At 37.6% G+C, this 25,119-nt stretch overlaps 1 protein-coding gene across 1 annotated transcript; it reads right to left on the minus strand.

Annotated features, from left to right (window-relative positions):
* Positions 1–917: 917 nt before the first annotated feature.
* LIPI (lipase I) lies at positions 918–21,641 on the minus strand. Its single transcript, XM_054382729.1, has 10 exons — positions 21,569–21,641; positions 18,544–18,920; positions 16,582–16,690; positions 15,430–15,531; positions 13,880–13,969; positions 12,668–12,835; positions 9,123–9,215; positions 7,319–7,430; positions 6,786–6,959; positions 918–1,005 (listed from the first exon to the last, which is right to left on the minus strand). The coding sequence occupies exons 1-10, from the start codon at positions 21,615–21,617 to the stop codon at positions 918–920; spliced, it is 1,362 nt and encodes a 453-aa protein (XP_054238704.1). The 5' UTR covers positions 21,618–21,641.
* Between the last annotated feature and the right edge of the window lie 3,478 nt (positions 21,642–25,119).

The following is a 25,119-nucleotide window of genomic DNA, read 5'->3' on the forward strand; positions in this document are numbered from 1 at the left end:
ACCAACCTTAAAGAAGAAAAATGCATGCATCTGATCTTCAAACAGTACCATCAAGAGAGTCAATCTGGCATTTGGAAACCTTTTTCTGAACTGCAGGAGAAAAACTTTATGTAGGGCTTATTCCTGCTCACATTGCAATAGGTGAAAAGCTGTCATCAATCTCAGCCTGAGCAGCAGCTCTAATTTCAAGAGGCCCAAACAGAAATAGAATGAAAATGCATTTGTTTCAAGTTGTTTTCTTCAGAACAGACTTCAGAATTACTTCATCTGAAACATCACTGTCCTCTTCATAGTTTTAACACAAAAAAAAATCTGAATGGTTGCAGTAATATTCAACTACAATGAGAATGAAGGTAATTGATTTAAATAGTAAATTTACATATCTGCTCATAAATCTTGTCCAGTTCTCAGACTGAGACATTATAAAAGGAGATGTGAATTCATTTATCCAATGAACACAGCACAGCAAAACTGCTGTGTATTAGATCTATAGATCACATGTACAGTATATTAAATTCACTTAGTAGACAGATAATTTTGTTTCAATGTAAAATCCATTACAAATGCTAAATAATTAAATATATGTATGACTTGACAAATAATGTGCCAGGATTATGCAGATAATTCATATTTAATTCAGTAGTTGCTCCACTGCTAGCAAATAATAATGAATAGACCATTGCATGTTCTCCACCATGATACATTTACTTTATTAAAATTTCCCAAATACATATATATCTGAACTTTTCAATTAATTTCACCCTCAGGCACTCAAAGACAGTAATGTATATTACCAGATAGACTCTTGAAAATAAATCCAGCTTATCTCATTTCCTGTCTCAATGCAATCTTTTATCCTGAGGAAGAATCAAAATGTCACTGCTGTAAGAGAAATTAAGTTAGTAGAAGCTGTCTCTTTATGCACTCCTCTCTGGGCAAGGGATAGGTCTGAAGGTCAGTTCAATGTTCTCCATCAGTACAAAATCATATCTACACAGCTGCAGCCTACAGAAGTTGGAAAAGAAAAAACAATGTGCAAAACCAAAAAAGCTAACATTTATAGAAAATATTTCAGTATTTGAATTATTAAATCTCCAGTATTTACCACCTCTAAGAGACAGTACTCAAGACAGGAAGAAATGTTCTCTTATCTAAGTTTACACCCTATTTTACACATCACTACAGTAATTTTGCTAGACTTTGAACGACAATCTGGATATCAGCTGAATGGTGCAAAGTGGCATGAGTAAGAAGTCCACTACATTAGTCTGAAATATGAAGATGCAATATTTCACCCATTAAACCTATTAATCTGCATTCAAAGTAATTGTTTGGGAAAATGCCACCAAAACAGCCCAATTCCTCTTAACACTGGCCCTGAATAATTTAGTTTGAGTTCCCTGGGTATGGAAATTTCTCCTGCTATCATTCCACTAAGGAAAGTAGAAAATCATATCATAATATCTTCTAACAGCAGCATGTGTAACAAGGTTTCATGCAAGAGAATAATTTGTCAACTAAACACCTGGAAACCTCAGAACTGCCTGATAGTACATGAATGTGTACAATGGCCACAAAAAGAGTCACACACACAAAATATTACTTAAGGGGGCTTACCAGAAAGGTGGGGAGGGCCTGTTTACAAGGACATGTAGCACTAGGATAAGAGACAGTGGCTGTAAACTAGAGAAGGGTAGATTGGGGATGCACATGAGGAGGACATGCTTTACAATGACGCTGGTAGAACACTGGATCAAACCAAAACAAACAGATTGCCCAGGGAGGTGGTGGAGGTGCCATCCCTGGAGACACTGAAAGTCAGGCTTGATGGGGCTCTGAACATCCTGATCAAATTGGGGATGTCACAGGATCACAGGATGTTAGGGGTTGGAAGAGACCTCCAGAGATCATTGACTCTAACCCCCCTGCCAGAGCAGGACCATACAATCTAGCGTAGGTTGCAGAGGAACACATCCGGATGGGTCTTGAAAAGTCTCCAGAAACTCCACAACCTCCCTGGGCAGCATGTTCCAGTGCTCTATGGCCCTCACAGTGAAGAAGTTCCTCCTCATGTTGAGGTGCAACCTAACCTCCTGTGGTGTAGTTTATATGCACTACCCCTAGTCCTATCACAGGGTGCAACTGAGAACAGCCTGTCCCCTTCCTCTTGACACCCAGCCCTCAGATATTGATAAACATTTATTAGATCCCTTATCAGTCTTCTCTACTCCAGACTAAAAAGCCCCAGGGCTCTCAGCTTCTCCTCATAGGGCAGGTGCTCCGGACCCTTAATCAACCTGGTAGTTCTTCGTTGGACTTTCTCCAGCAGATCCCTGTCCCTCTTGAACTGGGGAGCCAAGAACTGGATGCAATATTCCAGGGGAGGTCTCACCAGGGCAGCGTAGAGGGGGAGGAAAACCTCCCTCTGGATAACTTGTTATCCACCAGGTCCTTTTCCACAGGGCTGCTCTCTAGCAGATTGCCTCCTAACCTGTACTGGTGCAGTTTATTATTCCTTCCCAGCTGCAGGACTCTGCACTTATCCTTGTTGAACCTCATAGGTTCCTCTCTGCCCAGCTCTCCAGTCTGTCCAAGTCTCGCTGAATGTCCCTGCTTACTGCAGAGGGGTTGGACGAGATGACTTGTAGAAGTCCCTCCCAACAAGTGATTCTATGTTTTGACATCATGAGGTTAACATAGATGCTCTGCTTTCTAGAGCAAAGTCAGGTCACAGCTCTACCTTCCATGTGCTAGTACCGATAGATGGTGAGAGCTGGTCTGAACAGGCAAATGACTAGCATACTCTCTGATGGCACCTCTAAGGGCACACAAGCTATGATGCTTGTTTTATTTAAAATTATCTTCTATATTGCTCTGAATTCACAGAAGTGGCTACATGCACAATCCACCTTGGACTGGGATGTAGCATACAGTGAAAAAACTGAAGGACAGAGCCTGAGAAAGAACATCCTACTAAACACTTCCATTGTTGCCCATTACTGTGAGATTTTCAGCCAGTAAAGGCTCCACCTATCTGTATGTGAGAGGACTGTTGGATTTCTATAGAAGTATTTGAGGCCTGCTAAGGTCCCCACAAAGCTAAATCAGCAGATTTAATGACTAAGGATATACATTTTTTTTTAATCTGGTATTGTATATAATGCAAAGCATAGAATTTCATCCAGTTCTTTACCCACAATTTGTTTTGATCTGAATTTAATGGTTTACTATTATGTTATTTTTGTGGAGGAAGAAAAAAAAAGACATAAAAACACAGAAACTGTCAGCATTTTTAAAGTCCTTATAAAAGACTGAAAGAATTTACAAGACAAATTTTAAATACACATTACTATAAGCATCCCTTTCCTATGTTAACTTTAAAGATTTCATGTAATAATATGATGCTGCATTTTAGCACAATTGCAACAGTATTTGCAACACAGCAATGCAAGGTGTTAGCACAGCCAGTTCTGCAACAGCAGTCAGCACCTGGGAAGGGCTCTGTCTAACCACAGGGGGTGCAATACTTACACAAATCATAATGATAAATGCCAGAAATAAAAACACATAGTTTCTAATATATTGTGTCGCATTTAAAGTGCAATCCATCTAAGCTTGTGATTATTGAGTATCAGGAATGCCATATGGGAGAGTAGCCCTCAGTGAGGAGCAGGGTCTCTGCTGTACCAGTGTCACAGGTTGTGTTTTAATCTGCTGCTATTCAATACCATCCTGCCTCACACCATGTTCAAAATGAAAGTGCTTGCTGGAGCAAAGTATTATGGGGCTTGAAGTTCAGGTTGTAACATGACAGGCTTCCTGTTCCAGATGCTGCTTTTGGGTTCCGGGTTTTGCGTGTGGCTCTTTTTCCTCAGGGATGGAGGCAATGCAGTTGGGAGTTGGGTAGCATATTAAGTTTGGTTTTCTGTTTTATATTTTCTTTTTTTTTTTTTTTCTTTCCTTTATTTCACTGAACTTTTTCTGTAAGTAAGCTAAGCTAAGGCAATTGTGCTTGATCTTGTATTATTTTATCTTAAACTGTTATCTCAACTCTTTACCTCAACCCAGAGTTTTTGTTTGTGTATTACTTTTCCCTCACTTCTGTGTTAGGGGGGAAACAGACAGGTTGACCTATTCTTTGTGTGTTAATCTGTAACAACTGGCAAGTAGCAAAACACAATTTTTTTTTTTTTTGTTTGGGGAGGCTTTCATAATCCCTGAGCCCATGTCTCTACTGTTGACTAAAAAGCAAGGGCATGCCACACTCTATTTTTCAGCAGTGCTATTGATCAGGCCTTCTTTCTTATTACTCCTATTCTTGTTTTGGTTAAAAAAACAAAGGTGGCTGGGATAAGTATCTTTGAGACATTCACCTTCCCCATCAATTGAGTCTGACTGGCAGGTTCAAAAGCTTTTGGGGAAAAGTGACACCTGGACACATATAAATTAGAAAAGCTTTCTGCTTTTATGAGTGAACAGGAATGATCTATCTCAGAGACAAGAAGAGTCTGAAAATTGTATGTACCTTCTAGCACTCCCATGTTCACATACCATCTGTGTGAATAATGGACTAGTCCCATAGACAATTGTCAGTGATATTCCACAAATTCCCACTGTATGCTATTAACCCAGATCTAAGGAGGCTGAAACTCCTATTGTCTTTTATCCCTGCACCTGTCCCCTGTTTTTTACCTACTACTTTGTTATATGAATAATTTAATTTTTTAATGTAGTTTCTAGTTGATTATCCTGTATTCAAGTAATTGTTGTAATTATATGTAACTAAATAAGGTAAATATAGGTAGTTATAATTACAATGAGCAATTATGTAATTATACCAACCAATAGTGTTGAAACATCTGCATTTAAATTACCTTCACATGCTGATTCACCACTATTTTCCATTGCTATCTAAAAGTATTTAACATGCCTGTGTGGCTGTCATCTGATGAGACTCCATACAAAGGATTTTAGTGGATCCTATATTAAAGCAAATCAAGTGCATCTTAGTGCAAAACTAACACAAGATAGAGTAACAGGAATGAAAACTCAAAACCAGAAAGGGCTGTTCACTTTAAGTCTTCCTTATTTGCTAGAACATCACCTGAAAAAGTCCTGAATGCTGATATGCTTGCAAGAAATGTATCTTCCAATTTATCACCACTGAGTGAGAAAAAAACTGCAATATGGTTTAGAGCTTTTACTATCTCTCATCACCAAATGCTTTTAAATAAAATCATGCCAGCTCACCTGAGAGCTTTGAAACTTACAGCCTTCAACAAGTTAATAAAGTCTAATGTATATACATTCTGGGGTACTATTTTGATTACTGAGTGTTCTGTTTCCTCCTAAGTCTCTCCCACTCTTCTCCTCTTTCTCAGTACGATATAGTAGATTGATTTAACAAGGTTTCATAATTTTTACAAAGTATCATACCTAGTTCGTATTAGACTATTATCAGACACCAAAGCAGAAAGCCTTAAATGTTATTTCTCATGTTAACTAAACATACTGGCCTAAAATTTTACAGAATCACAGAATATATCTGGTTGGAAGAGACCTCAAAGATCATCCAGGCTAATCTTCGACCCAGTACTGAAGGGTCAACATTAAACCATATCCCTAAGCACCAGGTCCACATGCTGCTTGAACACCTAATGTATTGTTACATTTTACCCATTAATTGCTTATTTGATAACCATTACTAGGTTTTATTTTAAATTCTGACTGTGTTGAATCTGTCACTCATATGAAGTAAATAAACATAACAATTCTCACATGAAGTACTCTTGCTACTGCTGGATATTTCTTACCTATTCCATGTAATATTATTTTTACAAGATGCAAATGTAAAGCTTAATTGCTAGGGCTATTGTACAAGTAACTCTGGAGCTCCAAAAATGAATATATGGCGGTATTACTGAAGTATTTAAAATCAGAAATAATTAATAAAAGCTTTCAAATGAAAATTATTTTTTAAAATGGAGATATCCTTTTAAGTGTAGGCAAGCACAGATTGTGTTACCTTCAGCAACAAGACCAAAAATCTATTCCAGTCACATGAGTAGCTGGAGTGGTCCATTTCATATTTCAGTGAAAAGCTGTGTATGGACAGATTATTAAAATCAGAAAAGGGCTTAATAAAATCTGTCTTCTGGAAGAGAACCTAACGATGCAGTCAGGCTGGTTTACTTAAGTGGTCCTTGAAAAACCACTGTGACCAGAGAGTAGCAGCAGCAGTCTTCCTGTAACAAGCCCCATGTTTGACATCTACATGTACAAGTGTGCTGTGCTCTAAATATTTGTTAATGTACAGAGCAGCTCTGCTATGGGGACAGGCTGAGAGAGTTAGGGCTGTTCAGCCTGCAGAAAAGAAAGCTCCAGGGAGACCTTATAGCAGCCTCCCAGTACCTGAAGGGGGCCTAAGGGAAATCTGGGAAGGGACCTTTTACAAGGGTTTGTAGTGATAGGACAAGAGGGAATAGACTGAAGCTCGAGGAGGATAGATTTAGACTGGATATTAGGAAGAAATTCTTTAGAGTCAGAGTGGTGGAACAGGTTGGCCAAGGAAGTCATGGATATTCGCTCCCTGGAGGTGTTCAACATCAGGTTAGATGAGGCTCTGAGCAAACTGGTCTAGTGGAAGGTGTCTCTGCCCATGGCAGGGGGCTTGGAACTAGATGATCTTTAAGGTCCCTTCCAACCCACATCATTCTATGAATCTATGAGAAAAGATCCTGAGCAGTTTAGTTGAACCACAACTTTGACATGTGACAAACACTTACCTTTCTGGATTATTAAGAGATTTCAGCCTCATCTGGAGAACTCTAAGCTTGTGTTTTGGGCCTATTAAAGTTTTTGTAGAAAAGGTCAAAGATATTTTTGATATTTTTTCAAGGTCACGGTAAAATCCACTTAGAATTTTGACTCTTTTATATTGCTGAAATGTTGAAGCTTCACTAAGAAAAAAAAAATTATTTCTAGTCAGGGTTTTGTTAGCTGAGCAATATTCATGATTGCTAAGCATTAGTAGTAAGATCAGAAATCTTGTAAGGTGCATTGACTTTGAGTTTTCAGAATAAGGACACCTAGAACTATATTTAAACCAGTATCATGCAAAGACATGAGACAGAGGAAATTTCGATCATTTTAGTGTAAGCCTGTGACACTGAAGCATACGAGGAAAAGGAACTGTGACCAAGACTTAACAACCTCATATACTTTTTAACTACAGGTTAACAAATATAGAACTTTAGGAAACTCAGAAAATTAGCGCTATAAAGTGATGAAAAAGATTTAGAGACAAAGCACAACATACCTATTCATCACTGATTCTACTGTGTTCCCATCATAATCTGTTATTTTAATATTAATGAAACCTCTCCTAATGCTTTTATTCCAGGTAGTAATATCCAGTAAGTAATTATACACTGCAAAAAGAAACAGGAAATAATAAAATTTAAAGAATTACCTCAACAGGATACAGCTGTTATTATTAGTACCTTGTTAAAAGTAGTCACTGGTTGATGATAGGAATAGTGACTTCTACATTACAAGCTCAAAGCAGTATAAGAAGGCTATTGACAAAAATTAGCTTCTATCAAATGGATACTTGAAGTTCTGTGTAATTAGTGTATTATTTCCTCCAGTTCTTACACTATAAAGCATTTGCATTAGAAAGCTACCATGAAAATTATCATGAAGAGCTTGACCTGCCCGAGGAAAAAAAACCACAAAATCAAGCCTTTCCTTGGAGGTTTTCCTTCCATTGAGGTTTTAGCAAGCTCTGCAAAGAGGGGATATATAGAAACACTACCTCATTACCCACAAAAGCTACATGTCCAGAAAAGAGATGAGAAATAGTGGCAGGGAGAAAGGAGGAACAGAGCTGGGACAAGGTTTAGGTATAGGCAATGTAGGCAGTTAGCTCAGTGAGCAGGTTAAGTAGGTTAATCAGAGGATTAATCACATTACCTTCTATGTTTGATAGTATTCCTTCCTTTCTTTTCTCCCTACTACCCCTCCTGCCCTAGAATATTATACATAATCTTTGCAATCATGAGAATTCCACCTGGATTTTTGATGAATGCACAGATTTTAATATGTATGAAAGTGAAAGCAAAGCTTTATTTTTCTGCTGGAAGAATAATGAGAAGACAGACCTAGCAGCCTGTGCTGCCTTGAGAGCATGGAAGAGCAAAGCCCAAGCAGACAGAATTAGGGAAAGAGTGGTAGCATGTTTGGGTTGAGATTAAAAACCACTGGGAATGGGAATTGTTTTATGTAAAGTCCATCACATCTTCATTAACCTCATCTTGTAAGAAACAGTGGTGTAAGTAAGCAGATACTCAACCACAAAACTTGCCAAAGTGATGGAAAAAAACTAATGGGAAGACTTGATTTTACTTGAATTCCCTGTCTCCATACCCTAAATCAAACAACCTTAAACATAATCAATTAGAAGAGCATATTTACGTTGGGTTATGGCGATAAAGTCTGTTAATAAGACCAGAAATTGGATGAAAAATTAAATTGGACCTCTGTATGGACAGATACATATTTGCAGCTAAAGCCCATGCCATAAGAATTCAGTCCCACAGCGTATAACCTTCAAACACCTACATTTTCCCTCCATTGCTTTATTCCTAAAGAGAAGTGGATTTTTAAAAGCTGGAGTAGTTTTAGTTGATTGTGGAGTGCTCTCTTCTTGGGGTGGTTCATAGAGATGCCTCTTTTTCATTCCCCACTTAAGCCAGTCTTGCTTCCCATTTTTGCTCTCTGAAAATGGCAGCAATGATCCTATCTAAGCAGGCTCTCTCAGTCTAGCTTTTTCCCTGTTTCTTATTTCCCTGATTCTCATTTTCTGGCTTCCTTTTTCCTCATGGCAGTCTATTTCATTACTTTTAAAGTCACATTTTCTTCTCAGTTCATATTTTGCTTACTTTTATGTCATAATCAATCTTCTTCTGTGAATTGCCACTTTGCTCATTGCTTATTACGCTATTTTATGCATCAGCTAAAAAAACATTCTACTTTTAACATGCTTTCACTCCAGATCAGCTAACAAATAACAGCCATAATATTTCATAAAGATTTTGTTATGTATATATTCAGTCACTCACTGCAGAATGGGTCTTGGTCTGTGGTATCAAAATAAGCTTTTGTTGGTGAAGACTTTGGGATTAACAGTTTTTTCCATCTATCAGCATAATAACCTGAAATCCAAAGTTTAAATATTTCATTTCAGTCATTTAGCAAAATCATAATACACATAGCATTATACATAAGAAATTTACCCAAAGTGACAGATATGGCTTCAATTTCCTTAAATATTCTCTGAGAAAGTAAATTGATTGGAAAATGCAGGAATCCCCTGAGTGTAATAGAATATAATATATAAGTATTTCATTGCTCTAATATATTAGCATCAATAAAATTGGCATAATGAAATAGTTGAAATCTGTTTAGTCTAGAGTACTAACTTCACAAAACAGTGTATATAAATTGCTGGAGAGGAACTAAAAAGAAGCCTAAAATCTAGCCCATATATTTGCAGAGAACACAACAGCTTCACATTAGGCAAAATTTCTTCCTTTCTTCTTTATATCACTAGAATATATCTTTTAAAACCCCTTCATGTATAATTGTTAAAACTTTTAAAACCCCTTAATGTACAATTGTTACTATTATTTATGTTAGAAAATGTTATTAATGTTAGAAAATCTGCAAACCTCCTAAGTTTATAGATGTAATGTAAGGAGAACTTTTGTTTTATATAATTCTATGCTTATTGTCTTTGGGGCTTGATAGAAGTCCTTGTTTCTATTCTCTCCCTCTTGGTTCTTTTACCTAGATTGGAGAATGAAGGCAAATCCCAGACTGCAAAGCTGTCACTGCAAGGCAGCAAGCAGGAAAGCTTACAGCAGAAAGGATGCCGTTTCTCCTCTCAGTTCCCAAATTCAGCTGCTTGCCACAGGTTTTATAGAATCATAGAATCAGCCAGGTTGGAAGAGACCTCCAAGATCATCCAGTTCAACCGATCACCCAGCCCTAAGCAATCAACTAGACCATGGCACTAAGTGCCTCATCCAGTCTTCTCTTGAACGTCTTCAGTGACAGAGACTCCACCACCTCCCTGCGCAGCACATTCCAATAGGCAATCACTCTCTCTGGGAAGAACTTCCTCCAAACATCCAGCCTATACCTCCCCTGGCACAGCTTGAGACTGTGACCCCTTGTTCTGCTGCTGGTTGCCTGGGAGAAGAGACCAAACCCCTCCTGGCTACAACCTCCCTTCAGGTAGTTGTAGACAGCAATGAGGTCACCCCTGAGCCTCCTCTTCACCAGGCTAAACAACCCCAGCTCCCTCAGCCTCTCCTCATACGGTTTGTGTTCCAGGCCCCTCACCAGCTTTGTTGCCCTTCTCTGGACATGTTCTAGTACCTCAACATCTCTCTTGAATTGAGGAGCCCAGAACTGGACTCAGTACTCAAGATGTGGCCTGACCAGTGCTGAGTACAGGGGAAGAATAACCTCCCTTGTCCTGCTGGCTACACTATTCCTGATCCAGGCCAGGATGCCAGTGGCTCTCCTGGCCACCTGGGCACACTGCTGGCTCATGTTCAGCCTACTATCAACCAGCACCCCCAGGTCCCTTTCGGCCTGGCTGGTAAATTAAAAATAAAATTTTAAAAGTGACAGCTGACTGGTCAAATATTTCTCCATATTTCTCCACTGCTAGCTTTGGCATTCTGTGTAAGTGTATAAGACATGGCTAACAAATATGCTGGGGATGTCTTACAGCCTTTTTGCCTCACTTTAAGGCCCTGTTATGGTTTTGGTTTATTTTAAAATGGCATAGATATGTTTATCTATGCTTTTTCTTCAATCCTGATCTAACTAATATAGGATCCATCCTATATCCATCCTAATATAAGGATGTAAAAAAGACAAGGTGCAAATGGAAAGTTAACTTCTAATTAAATTTATTTTATACATTTTAAAATTTCATTCTTAAGTAAACCCTTCCAACTAGGAAATGCTCACACTGTTGTAGCCCTTTTCAAACTGTCCCCAGATCCTCTCTAAAAGCAATAAAATCCCAACCAACTAAAAACACCTCCAAACAAAAGTTTGATTCAAAAAAACATGTCAGAGAATCCATGAAGTTGCTATAAACATTTCTACTCTTAAATAAAAACTTCAGATACTCTAGGGAAGATAACACACTGTGAAAGAATGAAGTGATGAGCTAAGTAGAAGACGTTTTTCTACAGAAAGGAAATACACTGTGAATCCATTTCAAACTGGATCACAGGATGTTAGGGGTTGGAAGAGACCTCCAGAGATCAAGTCCAACCCCTCTGCCAGAGCAGGACCATACAATCTAGCACAGGTCACACATGAATGCATCCAGATGGGTCTTGAAAGTCTCCACAGGAGACTCCACAACCTCTCTGGGGAGGCTGTTCTAGAACTCTGTGACCCTCACAGTAAGGAAGTTCCTCCTCATGTTGAGGTGCAATCTCCTGTGCTGTAGTTTATACCCATTGCCCCTACTCCTATCACAGGGTGCAACTGAGAAGAGCCTGTCCCCTTCCTCTTGACACCCAGTCCTCAGATATTTATAAACACTTATTAAAACCCTTCTCAGTCTTCTCTTCTCTGGACTAAAAAGCACCAGGGCTCTCAGCCTCTCCTCATAGGGCACATGCTCTGATCCCTTAATCATCCTTGTAGCCCTCTGTTGGACTCTTTCAAGTAGATCCCTGTCCCTCTTGAACTGGGGAGCCAAGAACTGGATGGTCTCACTAGGGCAGAGGAGAGGGAGAACCTCCCTCAATCTGCTGGACACACTCCTCTTAATGCACCCCAGGATCCCATTAGCCCTCTTGGCCACAAAAGCACATTGTCTCATGGATAACTTGCTGTCTACCAGGAGTCCCAAGTCCTTCTCCACAGGGCTCTTCTCTAGCCTAACCTGTACTGGTGCAGTTTATTATTCCTTCTCAGATGCAGGACTCTACGCTTATCCTTGTTGAACCTCCTTAGCTTCCTCTCTGCTCAGGTCTCCAATCTGTCTGAGTCTTGCTGAATGGCCACACAGCCATTAGCTGTCTCAGCCAAGCCTCCCAGTTTGGTATCATCAGCAAACTTGCTGAGCAGACACCGTCCCTCATCAATGTCATTGATGAAGATGTTGAACAGGACTGGGCCCAGCATTGATCCCTGGGGGACTCCACTAGTCACAGCTCTCCAGCTGGACTTGGCACCATTGATCACCACTCTTTGACTTTGTAACCAGTTCCTAATCCATCTCACTGTCTGTTCTTCTATACCACATTTCCTGAGCTTGCTGACAAGGATGTTATGGGAGACAGTGTCAAAAGCCTTACTAAGGTTAAGGTAGTCTACATCCACTGGTCTCCCTGCAAAGCATAATGATCAAAGATTAAGAACTTTCAGCACCTGTGTCTCACAGAGTTAACTATAAAGCAGAAATGCCATAAACTTTACACGACTTTCAACAGCACACAGCTCTGCACAGGATCAATCTCTACAGATCCCTTAGCCTGATACTACATATTTCTGGAGTAGGCCCAGAAAGAGCTAGTATGGATTTCCCAGAAAATTTCACCCAGCCCAGAGCAGATAACATAATGCTTACCCAGTACTGGACAGGACATTGGCTGGAAAGCTTCACAATCCACACACTTTCCTCTCTTGTAATCCAAGTAAGAGTCACAAGGATATGTTATTATGTTGCACCTTCTTTTTAAGGACGATAAAAACAGGAAGACAGATCTTTGGTGGTCACATTTAAAATACTCAAGTCCTTTAGGAGAAAAAAAACAAAATACACATAGAAGGTGTCATAATTTTTCTTCATGAAAGAAAAGGTATTATCAAAGTAATCTCATTTATCTGAGTCACTCCTAGTTAGCCATGCTTTTATTCTCTGGTTAGTTGACCAACAAGTGTAAAAAAATGGATGGACACACACAAGAAGATGAAATTCCAGATTACTTTGAATATTACAGGTACAGAGAAAAGTCTATGAAGTTATATTTCAGAAACAATCTACTAAATCCTGTTGAATTTACAGATTTTTTTATTATAAAGCATGAATATGAGCTAAAATATGCCCAGTATGCAGTGCAGAATAGTAAGCAGGACAATTACCATAAGGAATACTTCAGAGATTCTTCTCTTTAGTTTTTTTGGGTAATAAATTCCTTCCTGTCTTAGTAAAACAAACTATGAGAACTGTACAGATGAAGATGACCCTGTATTTTAAGTGATTCTCCTATACTCACAGACAGAAGCACTATGCTTTTGCAGCAGCTCTAATCTGTAGCATCACTGTGCAGATTAGTAATAGAAATAGACAAACATAAACAGTTCCAAAAAGAGTGGGGAAAAACAAAACAAACAAAAAACAACAAACAATGGGAAGCAACACTGCCTAAGATTTATGGAGGCTGAAATAAGAAAAATTCTGCAGCATAAGATCACATCATAAAACCATTTTCATCCTAGAGCCTCAAGGAATTGTCCAAAACCTAGTTCCTGATTGACAACCAGGAGAAACCTAAAACATAGTGAAGACTTGAAAACCCTCCTTTTCATGCCATATGCAAAAACCACTTGGACATGAACATCTTCCCCTGTGCCTAGCCATATTTAAACACAGAAGAATAATGATCACTATATGCAGATTCTATATATAATATAATAATTCCATCATACTGATCATCGTGGTATGGTGGAATACATATAATTATAGAAAAAATCTTTATTAAAAAAAAAAAAGTCAGATGTTTTTGTTATTTCTCATTTGCTCATTCTTTTCTCATTAGTTCAACACAATTTTACTTACCACCAAATAATGTTCGCGGACAGCCAGGCTGATCTGTTCCTCCGTTTGGATAGAAATCAATGGTTCCTAAAGGTTTCTTGAAACCTAGTGCTAAAATAAAAATACCATGAATGAACAGAAAATTAAAAAAACAAAACCAAACCAAAACAATTATTCAGTCAATTATTTATCATTACCTTAATTAAAAAAATAACACAGAGGTCTTAAAGATAATTTTTTTGCAATTATACTGTTCTTTTGTTCTGTATATAGAAGTCATGTTATGATTTAAAATTCATGTTTTTCTTTTTAAGAAAATTATGCACATGTCAAATTTTGTACACAAATATATATAAATTTGTGTGAGATTTCTACAGCCACAAAACAAAAATGAAAGAACAGAAATGACTGTTCAGTGATGTAGCTGAGATGTTATTTGCACAAAGAATTTTATGAAATTCTTGTTCTCTCCAGCAATGAAAATTCTTTCCCAATGTAATTTTCATTAGAGTAAGATTTCTCCATTTTTTTGCACAAGACATCGGATTCTGAGCTACACTCATATAAGAAGTATATTTTAAAGCAGAAAAATCTGTATTTTTCCTACAAAAGGACATGGGTAAGACTTAGCTTAATCTGTCCTGTCTTCCTTTTCACCTCATATTATCTTTACTTACATGACTGGAACATTACAAAAATTGGTATTTTACAGCTCCACATGTAAATGTGTATATTTAAATGCTTATGTTTTTATTGTTATTAAAGAAACTGATATGAAAGTACATAAACAATGGGACAAGTGTGGTAGGTTTGAAAGTTTTACTTCAGGTTTTGAGAAAAAAATGGAACCAGACTATAGCATGGATGAAGCAGACTTTACAATGTTCTTCATTTTAACGTTACATTAACATGATTTAGAATTTGAAGCAGTGGGTCTGTGGTGTACTAATGTGATATAGCTGAGACTGACTGTCTCAGAAGAGACTAATTCAGTGATAATCACATGCTTACAACCTCTGCTCATACACGCTAACATAGCAAAAGGATGTTTATGCTAAAATATTTTGCAAATAGCAGTATAATAAATTAATGCAAATGACGTGTTTATTCAGTGTGCAGGCTTGGGGTGTTTTTCTTATTCAGAAAGGATGAACCACATCAAACAAGACATAAATGACAGTGGTGTAATCACTACTTTTGTATGACATTAAATGGACTCACGACTATATGGTTATCTACACATTTTCAGTTGAGCGTTATATGTAAATGTTATTTCAATATTCTCAGATTCAGTTATGAAACCTCACTCACTCAGTCTCAGAACTGAACAATACAGGCCATCATTGCTTCAATCATTAGCAAAGTTGAGTTTCAATCTCTTGATGAACAGGAATTAAAACATACAGTATGGTTTCAAAAGTACAGACATTGTACCACAGCACAGAAATCCATCCATTAACACAAAATATATTTCTGCAACATCTGGATATTACTGAAATATCTTATCCTTTCTTTTTTGCTTTCCTGCCTTTCATCAGATTGAATTAGGAAAGTAAATGCTACGTCATTACCATCAGTATCTGAATGGATTACATCAACAAATTGGGCATCAGTATGATCCAGTCTTCTCTCTGGTGGTTCTTGAGTGAACGAAGGGCCTGCTGGATCAAGACCTAAAGGAAAATAATACTAGCATTACAAACCCTGAGGTCTGTTTCTGTAGGTGTATATAAGACCAACATTTGAGCATTATTCATCAAAGACTCTTTATTTTCCTGGGATAATAATAAAAACAAAACCCAGCACAATTTTTCTCAAGTTTCCCTTCTTTGACTTGCTAAGCAAAGCATAAGGTCCTACCACAAGACTGGTCAAGCCATATCTTTGAATTTCAATCTATCCCTAATTAGTTGTGCTCCTCTCTAGTTCTTCAGATGAATTATAAGCCAACAACATTAGGGATCAAATCAAGACATTTAATTTTGCCCTTTTCCCCAGAAAATATCATACTTATTATGTACTCTGTAAAAACAAAATGCACAATATAACTACTCTTGCTAAAAGAATATAAGATGAAGACAAGGGTGGCAAGAATGTCAAACACGCCTCCATCATTTTAACAGTTGGTGTTGAAATTACTTACAGAAAAGCAATTGTTACATACAGATAAGTGAAATACTATGTTTTGACCATGTTTTTCCCTGAAAGAGGTCTACTTCCCCTTCTTAAGGCTGGCTTCTGGCTCCTCTTACATTTTTTGGGGGGGAAAAAATACTATAGTACTCTGAAAAGAGGGTTTGGAGCTGCTTATCTCAAGGATAGGTAACTGCCCCCTTTCAGCTTGAAAACAGTCTTACTTTCAAATCCAAAGCACTATCAGGATCCAACAGCCTCTTCTCCCCTTAGCACCTTTTCTGATCATTAGCTTAGTCAGCTTCCTTCTTAACATGCTAGCTGCAGTGAGTTTTGCTCTTTCACCTGGAGCCTGTGCACCCAAATTAGCACTGTGGATTCTAGCATCTAAATGATAATCCCAAACGTCCCATGACCCCAGTCCTAAAAAGATGTACCCACATGAGGGTACTCTAATTTTCACTATATGCACCACTACATAGATGACAATGCTGAAAATTAAACCGGTATAAGATTTATAGTATCCACAAAAGGGTTACACATCTGATTTAAGCTCCCTGCAACAGGTAGTCCAACATTAAAAGCCTTACCTGTAATTCTGCCAAGTTTGCCATTATACTTTTGGCCCACAAAACCAGCTACATGAGCTCCAAGACTAACACCAATCATATACATGGTGTCAAGAGAAGCTCCGTCTGCCTGTCAGGGGGAAAAAGGAACAGAGTCACAACCACACACATGGTTAACTAAACAGACATCAGTACATTGATTCAGTTTTCACTTTTTGTCAGTAGTCTAAGTTATAGCTCTAACTTTCTAATTGTAAAATCAAATGGAAATTACAAAATTGTTTTCAGTTTGCCATACTATATATAGTTAAGCTAAGTTAAGAATTTCATAGTAATTATGAAATTTTTTTACTAGAAAAATGTAATAAGGAAGTTGAGTCACGTTTCTTCTGAACTGTCACACTAGTTAGAAAACACAGGAGGGAAGAGGAAGACATTGACCAGATACAAGAAAGATGAACCAAAACTATGCACAAGGCGGGGGGAAAAATCACCCTCTGCCTTATCCTTCCAATAAAATAAATTAAAAATATAATATCATTAACAAAGATTTATGTCACAGAGCAGCTGAATAATGGTGCCAAATATACACCTGCAGGAAAATCTTAAGGTGCCCATTCTATAAAGCAGCCAGTACTTTAAAAAAAGCAAACAATAAAAGCTACTGAAGAACTCTTAACATTATCAGCAGATAGAATCTCTACAAAGCAATTGGATGATGTGTGAACCTGGCATATTAATGTCTCAGAATGAATTAACAAAGCCCTCACAACAACTTGCAAGTACGAAACTGATAGCTTTGTGACGCAACATACTCCACCACCATCACTTTGATGACTTGCACAGTGGGATTCAACAAGTCTGGCCCAAGCATACCTTGTAGTCATTGCGTTGGCAGGCTGATGTGTAACCAGCAATTAGTCAAAAATCTGCCACAAGAAATCTACATCTTTTTAACTCTTGTTCTTATAGTTGTATTTTATTTTTATGTTACATAATAATAAATTTACTGTCATAATTACAAATTATCACTGTATGTAGTCCTAGAGGGCAGATTCTGATAGGCTGAGGTGAAAGAAGTAAAAGCCTTTCTCAAAATGCTTAATTTTTTAACTTAAATTGAACATGAATATTTTCTTGCTGCACAGCATTCAAAATTTCAGAGACTGGCTGTCAAACAGAAGAAAAAAATCAAGTGATGGCAATGGTTTTAAACTGGAGCAGAGAAGATTTGGGTAGAACATAAGGAAGAAGTTATTTACAATGAGAGAGGTAAAATGCTGGAACAGGTTGCCCAGGGATGTGGTCGAGCCCTGTACCTGGAGACTCAATGTGGCCCTGGGCAGCCTGATCTAGCTGGAGGTGTCCCTCCTCACTGCAGGGGTGTTGGACAAGATGACCTTTGATGGTCCTTTCCAACCCAATGCAATCCGTGAATCTGTGATAAATCCAACAGTGGCATAAATGAGATGATAACATGTTTTGTAAATTTGATTAAGCAATAAATCTAAAGCCTAGTTAAGACCACTGGCATCAATAATTACTTCAGCAACTCTCTCTGGAATCAAGAAATTCAAACCATTTTGGAACAAACATTACTATGTCAATGATTTCTTTTTAATATAAAATATTATAGTAGTTTAATAATGAAAAGAGTAGTGTAATATTTTTGTAAAACTTCAGTGCTGCATACTACCTGAAAATCTCTCATTTCACCTCCCTACTGGTGAAATCACTCTTTCCAAAGACCTAAAACTTTCAGCTGACTAAAGAAATCCGATGCACTCTTAGACAAATTTCAGTGAAAAGAAAATAAGTGGAGGCAAAGATATGTGGTAATAACTGCATGCAGTTAGTAAATACTATGGTTAATAAATGCCATTTGCTACTGTTCACTGGGCTTCTCTTTAGGCATATTCAAATATCCATTCCCAAACTATGCTATTCAAATTTATTCAGAACAGATGCAACCCTTTGCCTTACCAGCATTTGGTCAACATATTTCTTCAGTATTTCTGCAACTTTTCTGCAGTTTTCAACAGCAGTTATATAATTCACTGTTGTAGCACCACGATTCCAATCGACTATAATGAGATTAATATCCTCTGAAGACAGTAAAAACTCTTTCATGTCATCTAGCCATGCTGGTGGAGATCCTGTTGGTCTGAAGCCATGAATAACAAAGACCGTTTTCTTGGAGGTATTAAGGTACTCAGACGCAGTGACATTGTTTTCAATGAGTCTCTCAGAACAATCAGGATTTTTCCTTGTGTATAGTAGTAGCTGGACTCGGAGTTCTGTTCCAGACAGGGCATTGCCTATATTAAGATCTGTAAATTCAGGACATTTTTTCTCCTCATCTGAAAAATACGAAAATGTCAAAGTTGCAGTCTTGGGCCTTACCGTTGTACCAATAAGAAACAACTGCTTGACAATACAAGATGAGCCAGAACCCTTGCTTAGTTTTGGATCACCTAAGGATACTATTTCCGAGAAAGAAAGGAAGAAACAAAGGATCCTGTTGTGAGTTTGAAAAAATAAGAACCTATGAGGTCAATGTACATAATGGCATAGAACTTAGCATTTCTGTACTCAGTTGTAGTATACAAGGTTAAGACACAGATCAGTGAGGATCAACAAGAGGATGTAGAATTTCAAAATAAGCTAAAAAGGCTTAATTTTCCCCCTTCTTATCAGTGTCAAAAGTGAAAACTTTAAAAAGCATCCTTGGTCTGCTGAAGTCACATCATGTAGATTCTGGGCACAATGCCAGTGCCTGTCGAAGTTCTTCCATATGGCCTCTTCACCTTCACTGTGGTGTTAGCTGACTTATTGCCAAAGAAATTAGTCAATCTCTTGACTTCTAGTGGGTTATGCTATGTCTATACAAGACTTTTGTCTAATATTTGATGGCACCTTTCTCAATTTTCCTGTCATGAACACCTTTACACAAGAGTCAGTTAACTTCTAGAAAGCAAAAGTAGGAAGAGGAGTAGCAACTACTCAGTTCCTTAAGAAATAATTTTAAAAGTAACCTGAATTTCTCAGAGTATTTGAGTTACAGAAGAGGAAGCTTGAGCTTTTCTCCTTTTCCCAGCAAGCAGTTAGCAGATAGCACATCTATCACATTTGCACACCTGAAAGGGACAGAGGTTCCTCACTGGTTTATAAGGCTGGGAAGGATGAGTGCAGGGAGACTACAAAGTATCTGAAAAATGTATTTGATACTGTAGTGTAGATCTAAACAAAGCTAAACAATGTGAAGTACAGCACTTAATATAGTAACGACACTTAGGAAACTAGAGCAATCACCTCCATGCCAAACCACGTATCTACAATGACTAGACCAGTCACATCTGGATTGGACATTACAAAAAATAGTGGATATTTCTGAAATGGAGCATGGTTGAAGTTAGAGAGTATTAGAAATGGCCTGAAACTTCCTGTCTCAAACTGTCCAGACAAAAGTTTCATGCCTGTCATCACCTTATGACAACAGCTACAATTACTATGTGTGGGAAAAGTTAGAACTACCTGTATTTCCAAATAAATAGTACTGTTCTTCTCATTTAGACACTGAATAATTTAAATAACTTTCACTGAGATTACTAGAAAGGTTATTAGCTAACTAGCAATAGAAAAAGGCACCTCAGTTCCATTGCAGAGACTTATCCAATAAAAAGTTCTCAAATTAAGAGATGTTCAGCTGCAGCTGCCTTGAATTTAGTGAAAATAATATTTGAGAAACTGGTAAAATGTCAGACGTGGTGTGATACTACCATGTTAATAGAATGTATCACATTTAACTAATTTCCATCTAATGATATATGACAGTGCAACAAGAAGAGAAATTCTATTACACAAATGTCATATAAAAAGCTAAATGATAATGAACAGCCACGTGATTACCTTTTTGCTATTCAAATTCAAAGTTACATGAAACTCCTTCACTTTTGCCTAATATTGTTTTTAAACCATTTAATCACTGATCCTTATAATACAGTTCCTATATATCTAACATATAAGACACTCATGCTGAAATATTTTTGAAGTGTTCCTCCACAGCCATTTAAATGTTCTGATTTCTTATAATTTGACACATAGAAATAAGAATTGATTCTTCTAAAGCCAGTGGAATGACAGTGACAGAAACCAGAGACACAGTCTGGTGGCCAGTAAATTTCACAGGGAAACAACTTGTTTACTTATGTCTGTGAAACAATAGCTGTTATTCTTTGAAAAGGAAATAGAGAAAAAAAAAAGATTATGTCTTTACTCTGGAATTAGGTAAGTACTATAAACAGATTTGTAGACTTAATACTTTGAATTGTTTAGCGAGGAGTCATCAAGGGTAGGTATTTCAAATTCTTATTTCTGTCTGATTACTGGATGGAATACCCAGGTGCCCTTTGTGCATACTTGTGTGAGTGTGCACATAAACTTTTCTGTACAGTCTGAACACACAGCCATTGGGCACTTACATAAGACAGTTTCATCCAGCTAATATACAATTTTAATTTTCCTGTGTATGTTTGTAAACATTTAAAGTATCTTCTGTGGTTGAAAAGAGGAAAAACTTAAGTGCACATTGACTTATTCCTAACTACATTTTGCCATTTAAAGCATAATGCATAACTTGAAAGCCTCTCAGCCTACCAAATCAGCGATATACAATAAACTTATGCTAAGTTAACACTATTTCACAATTACTTCTTTACTGTGTACAAAGTGCACATTCCTGCGTGTGTCTCTGTACAAAGTACAGCCAGAGATAAAGTATCAGGATTTGTTCTATTTACTTTAAAATTAAAACCTACAGCTCCATTTCAACTTGATAAAATTCTTTTGGTTAATCATCTGCTCCATTAGGTATAATTCACAATGTTTAATCTTTTGACCAATTTCAGTGAAGGAATAATTATTTTGTATGCTTGGGGAAAAAGAAAAAAAAAGAGAGAGGGAAAAAAAAAAGAGACTATATCAGAAAAAATAAGCTAATAGTTCTTACCTGACCTCACCCAGTATATCAAACAGATGAAGAGACACAATTTCAACATGTGGAAACGTAGAAAAGCTATATGAAATATCCACAGACAAGTGGTAGATCTAATGCTTTCCTATAGCATGCTAGATTTCTAACCTAACTGAATGCTACTAATGAATTAAGTGGCATGTAGAGTAGGAAGTGGAAAGCAAAGCTGTATTCAAGCTTCTGCATTTCAAGACTCCTCCTATTGAATGACTTCAGTAGGTAGGGTGGTTACTGGTCTCTAAGGGTTGGGACTGTTTTTAACCTATTTACCTCAGCGGATTGACACGTAATCAATCAATATTATATATTACTGACAACTCTCCTATATGTGTAGAATTTAGGAAGCAGAGTAACTAAAGTTACATCACACTAGAAACCCACTGCATATCATTTTTATGTCTGTCACTCAAATGGAATTAGAAGCACTGAGATGGGCAAAAAAACCCCAGTAGACCAAAACGTTCTTCTGTAAGAACTTATAAATAATTTTGAGAACCATATCTCCATAGATTTTTTTTTCCCCACGAATTATCTTCTGAGTTTTTTCTGATGAGTCATTTTCAAATCTAAATCCAGAGGTCTCTGAAGGCATTTATATGGGAGAGAGAGAGAGCTTAGAACCCCCAGGTAACTGCAACATTCAAGTGAGACCTGTGGATGCTCAACTTGCCGATATTTGACCACCAGTTATTTCCATTGCAGGAGAAAGAAAACCAAACCATTCAAATATGAAGTAGACACATCCCAGAACTTTTTTTCCCCCCTTTTTTTTTTTCATAGTGTATCCTTCGCAGTGCTTTTAAATGCAAGGTCTAGGTCTCCTTTTCCATTCACAGCAGTTAAGGGTGTATATGTGTGTGTGTGTGTTTCATTATTTACTTTCCAGTGATCAGCCTCTTCAGCTGGTTTTATGATTCTAAGCAGCTCAGCGAAGCTCCTCTGCACAAGCTCCTGCGGCAGACAGCCTTTAGGAAATCTTTTCAAAGTCTTTTCCCTTTTGATTGCAGCCACAAGGAAAAGAAGACACACAGTATGTCTATTCATAGGAAAATCTATTCAGCTTAACCAGTGATCTTTTACTGCTTTTTAAATTTCTCAGATGTGTCAGTAAAGTTCACTAAGGCAGCACTTGTTATTCTTTTGAATTCCTCCTCCAACTCCAATCTTTGGCACTTTGTCCAAGTATTATTATAAAAGCACAACCCTACTGACATTACATGTTACTTAGAACAAGTATAGAGTCAGCTTGGCTCTTTCCTCTCTCTAATTTTTAATGTAGATTATTGTGCACAGAGAGCTTGACACCACTCTAACCAAATCAGCAATAACCCTAGCAAAACATCTGCCATGCTTATCCAAGCTGATCTTAGAGAAAATCGTACATATGTACCTTTACATATACCTAATGCCACTAGTGAATAAATTGCTAACACTGTTTCTTTTACAAATGAAATTTTAAGTTCTCTCCTGAATGGAAAACCAGTAAGCCCAGCTCACATGTAAGTAAAATATTGTGCTACCGATGAAGACGTCTTAAAGCCTGCTGAAACCAGTCTCAGGAAAGGACTGCATTACTGAACCAGCACCCAGAAAGGTTTGTGCTATTAATCAGGACATTAAACTAGTGCCTGCTGGACTCACCTCTCTGTCATATGACAAGGAGACTTTGTTCACGAACAGTGGCACATATGACGCTTAGAAATTCCTAAAGCTTAACTACTGTTATCATTTACACTGTAGCTTCTACTATCATCTCACTGTCAGGTAAACCCTTCAAGGTGACCCCAAGTTTCAGGTACACTGTCACAAACAGATTCAAGACCCTCAAAGTTAAGCTACTGCCTATTCTGCTTTGCTGCACATAATTCTGTTCATTGCTTTTCTCACAAGGATACACTTCTCACAGTGAAATTCAGAGTTACCTGCTCTGAAAGTGCCTTATGCAAACCAAGAGAGGATGCAGGCACTGTCTCTTCAGGAGTTGGACTGTCCCCCATAGTGGTAATGCCCATTGGAGCAGTACTTCCTGAACAAAACCTGATGGGTTATTGGGGGGAGCCCACAGTCTGCCAGCTACTACAAACCCCTCAAGACTGGCTAAGTATAGGAATTTTAAAAATAGTTATAAACCCTTAATTTTACTACAGTACAAGATTACTATGATTTACATGTAACAGAATGACATTTTTACAGTGCAGTTTACTCCTAAAAGTTTCTCATAAAATAACAGACTGGTTTTCAAGATTAAGATTGAATTCTTACTCAAGACTCGATATCCTGATCTGTGGTCACATGTAAATGTATTTCCCCTTCTAATCTTCTCTCTACCACCAGGGTTGTGTAATCTTGGGAAATCCCATTCTCACAAGAATTCTCAGTTCTCTTGCTAATCTAGCCACTTCTCCAGAAAAATTCCTCTCTAACTGCTAGTTTAGGAGTTCTGCTTCCTTTCACGCAAGACGAAATCACACCTGGCTTTTGCAATGCAGAATGTTTAATTACAAAAAAAACCAACAAAACCAAAACAAAACAAAAAACCCAAACCAAAACAAAACTTCACTGAAGATTACAAAGGCAAAACCCCTGACTGGCCAGAAGAAATTTAAGAGTCATTATGTAGTCTACAGTGCAGTTTGTAATTCCTGTATATTGATATTCCCTTTCTAAATAGACTTGACAAGTCAGTAACTAAAGCTCCATTAGAAAATAGAGGTCACTGAGGCAAAGCACACCATATATGCTTGGGGAAGAGGAAAAAAAATAATCTTTTTTCACATTTCTGTCATCAGGATGACTTCTGATAATGTCCTCCCTTGTAAAATAACATTTGAAAAGCATGTGTATACCTGCCTAAAACTTGCTTGTAGCAACCATGCAACAGCGGATTATAACAGCTTTAAAAGCACCCATATTGACCTAAAGAATGAACAGCTGGATCCTATTAAGATTCAGATTGGTGTAACACAGGGTGATCCAATGTCTCAAATTTTATATAACGTATTTATGGCCCTCCTGCTATGTAAGGAAGGAGTGTCCGACACTGCTCAAAAATACAGTAACTGTGGCTTTTGCAGACAATTTAGTATTGCTGGACAGGACCATGGGAAAGAATGCAGAAAAAAAAATGACATTTGGGGGATCTTTTGTGATCTAACTGCCTTCAAGACACAAGGAGAAAAGTGTCACAACTTTTACATCAAGCCTATGAAAGATACATATACAATCTATGTCTGTTCTTGATGGATGATTAATGGCACTCTCCTTTATATGATTGAACCTGGTAGATCTGAAAAGTACTTGGGCCTATGTATTGACCCATGACCTGGAATATCAAAACCAGAACTACTAGAAAAAGTGAAGAAGCAGTTACAACAGAGTGGGAATGCTTCACTGAAGCCATGTCAGAAAGTTAACATCTTGAAAGTATATACTATTCCAGAATTGATTTACTATAGCTGAGCAGGCTGACATAAAAGCTGTGTCCCTGGAAATCCCTGATTTGGCAGTCTGAGCTCCTGTCTTGGAAC

This window comes from Indicator indicator, chromosome 1, assembly GCF_027791375.1.
Source record: "Indicator indicator isolate 239-I01 chromosome 1, UM_Iind_1.1, whole genome shotgun sequence".
NCBI classification, from domain to species: domain Eukaryota; kingdom Metazoa; phylum Chordata; class Aves; order Piciformes; family Indicatoridae; genus Indicator; species Indicator indicator.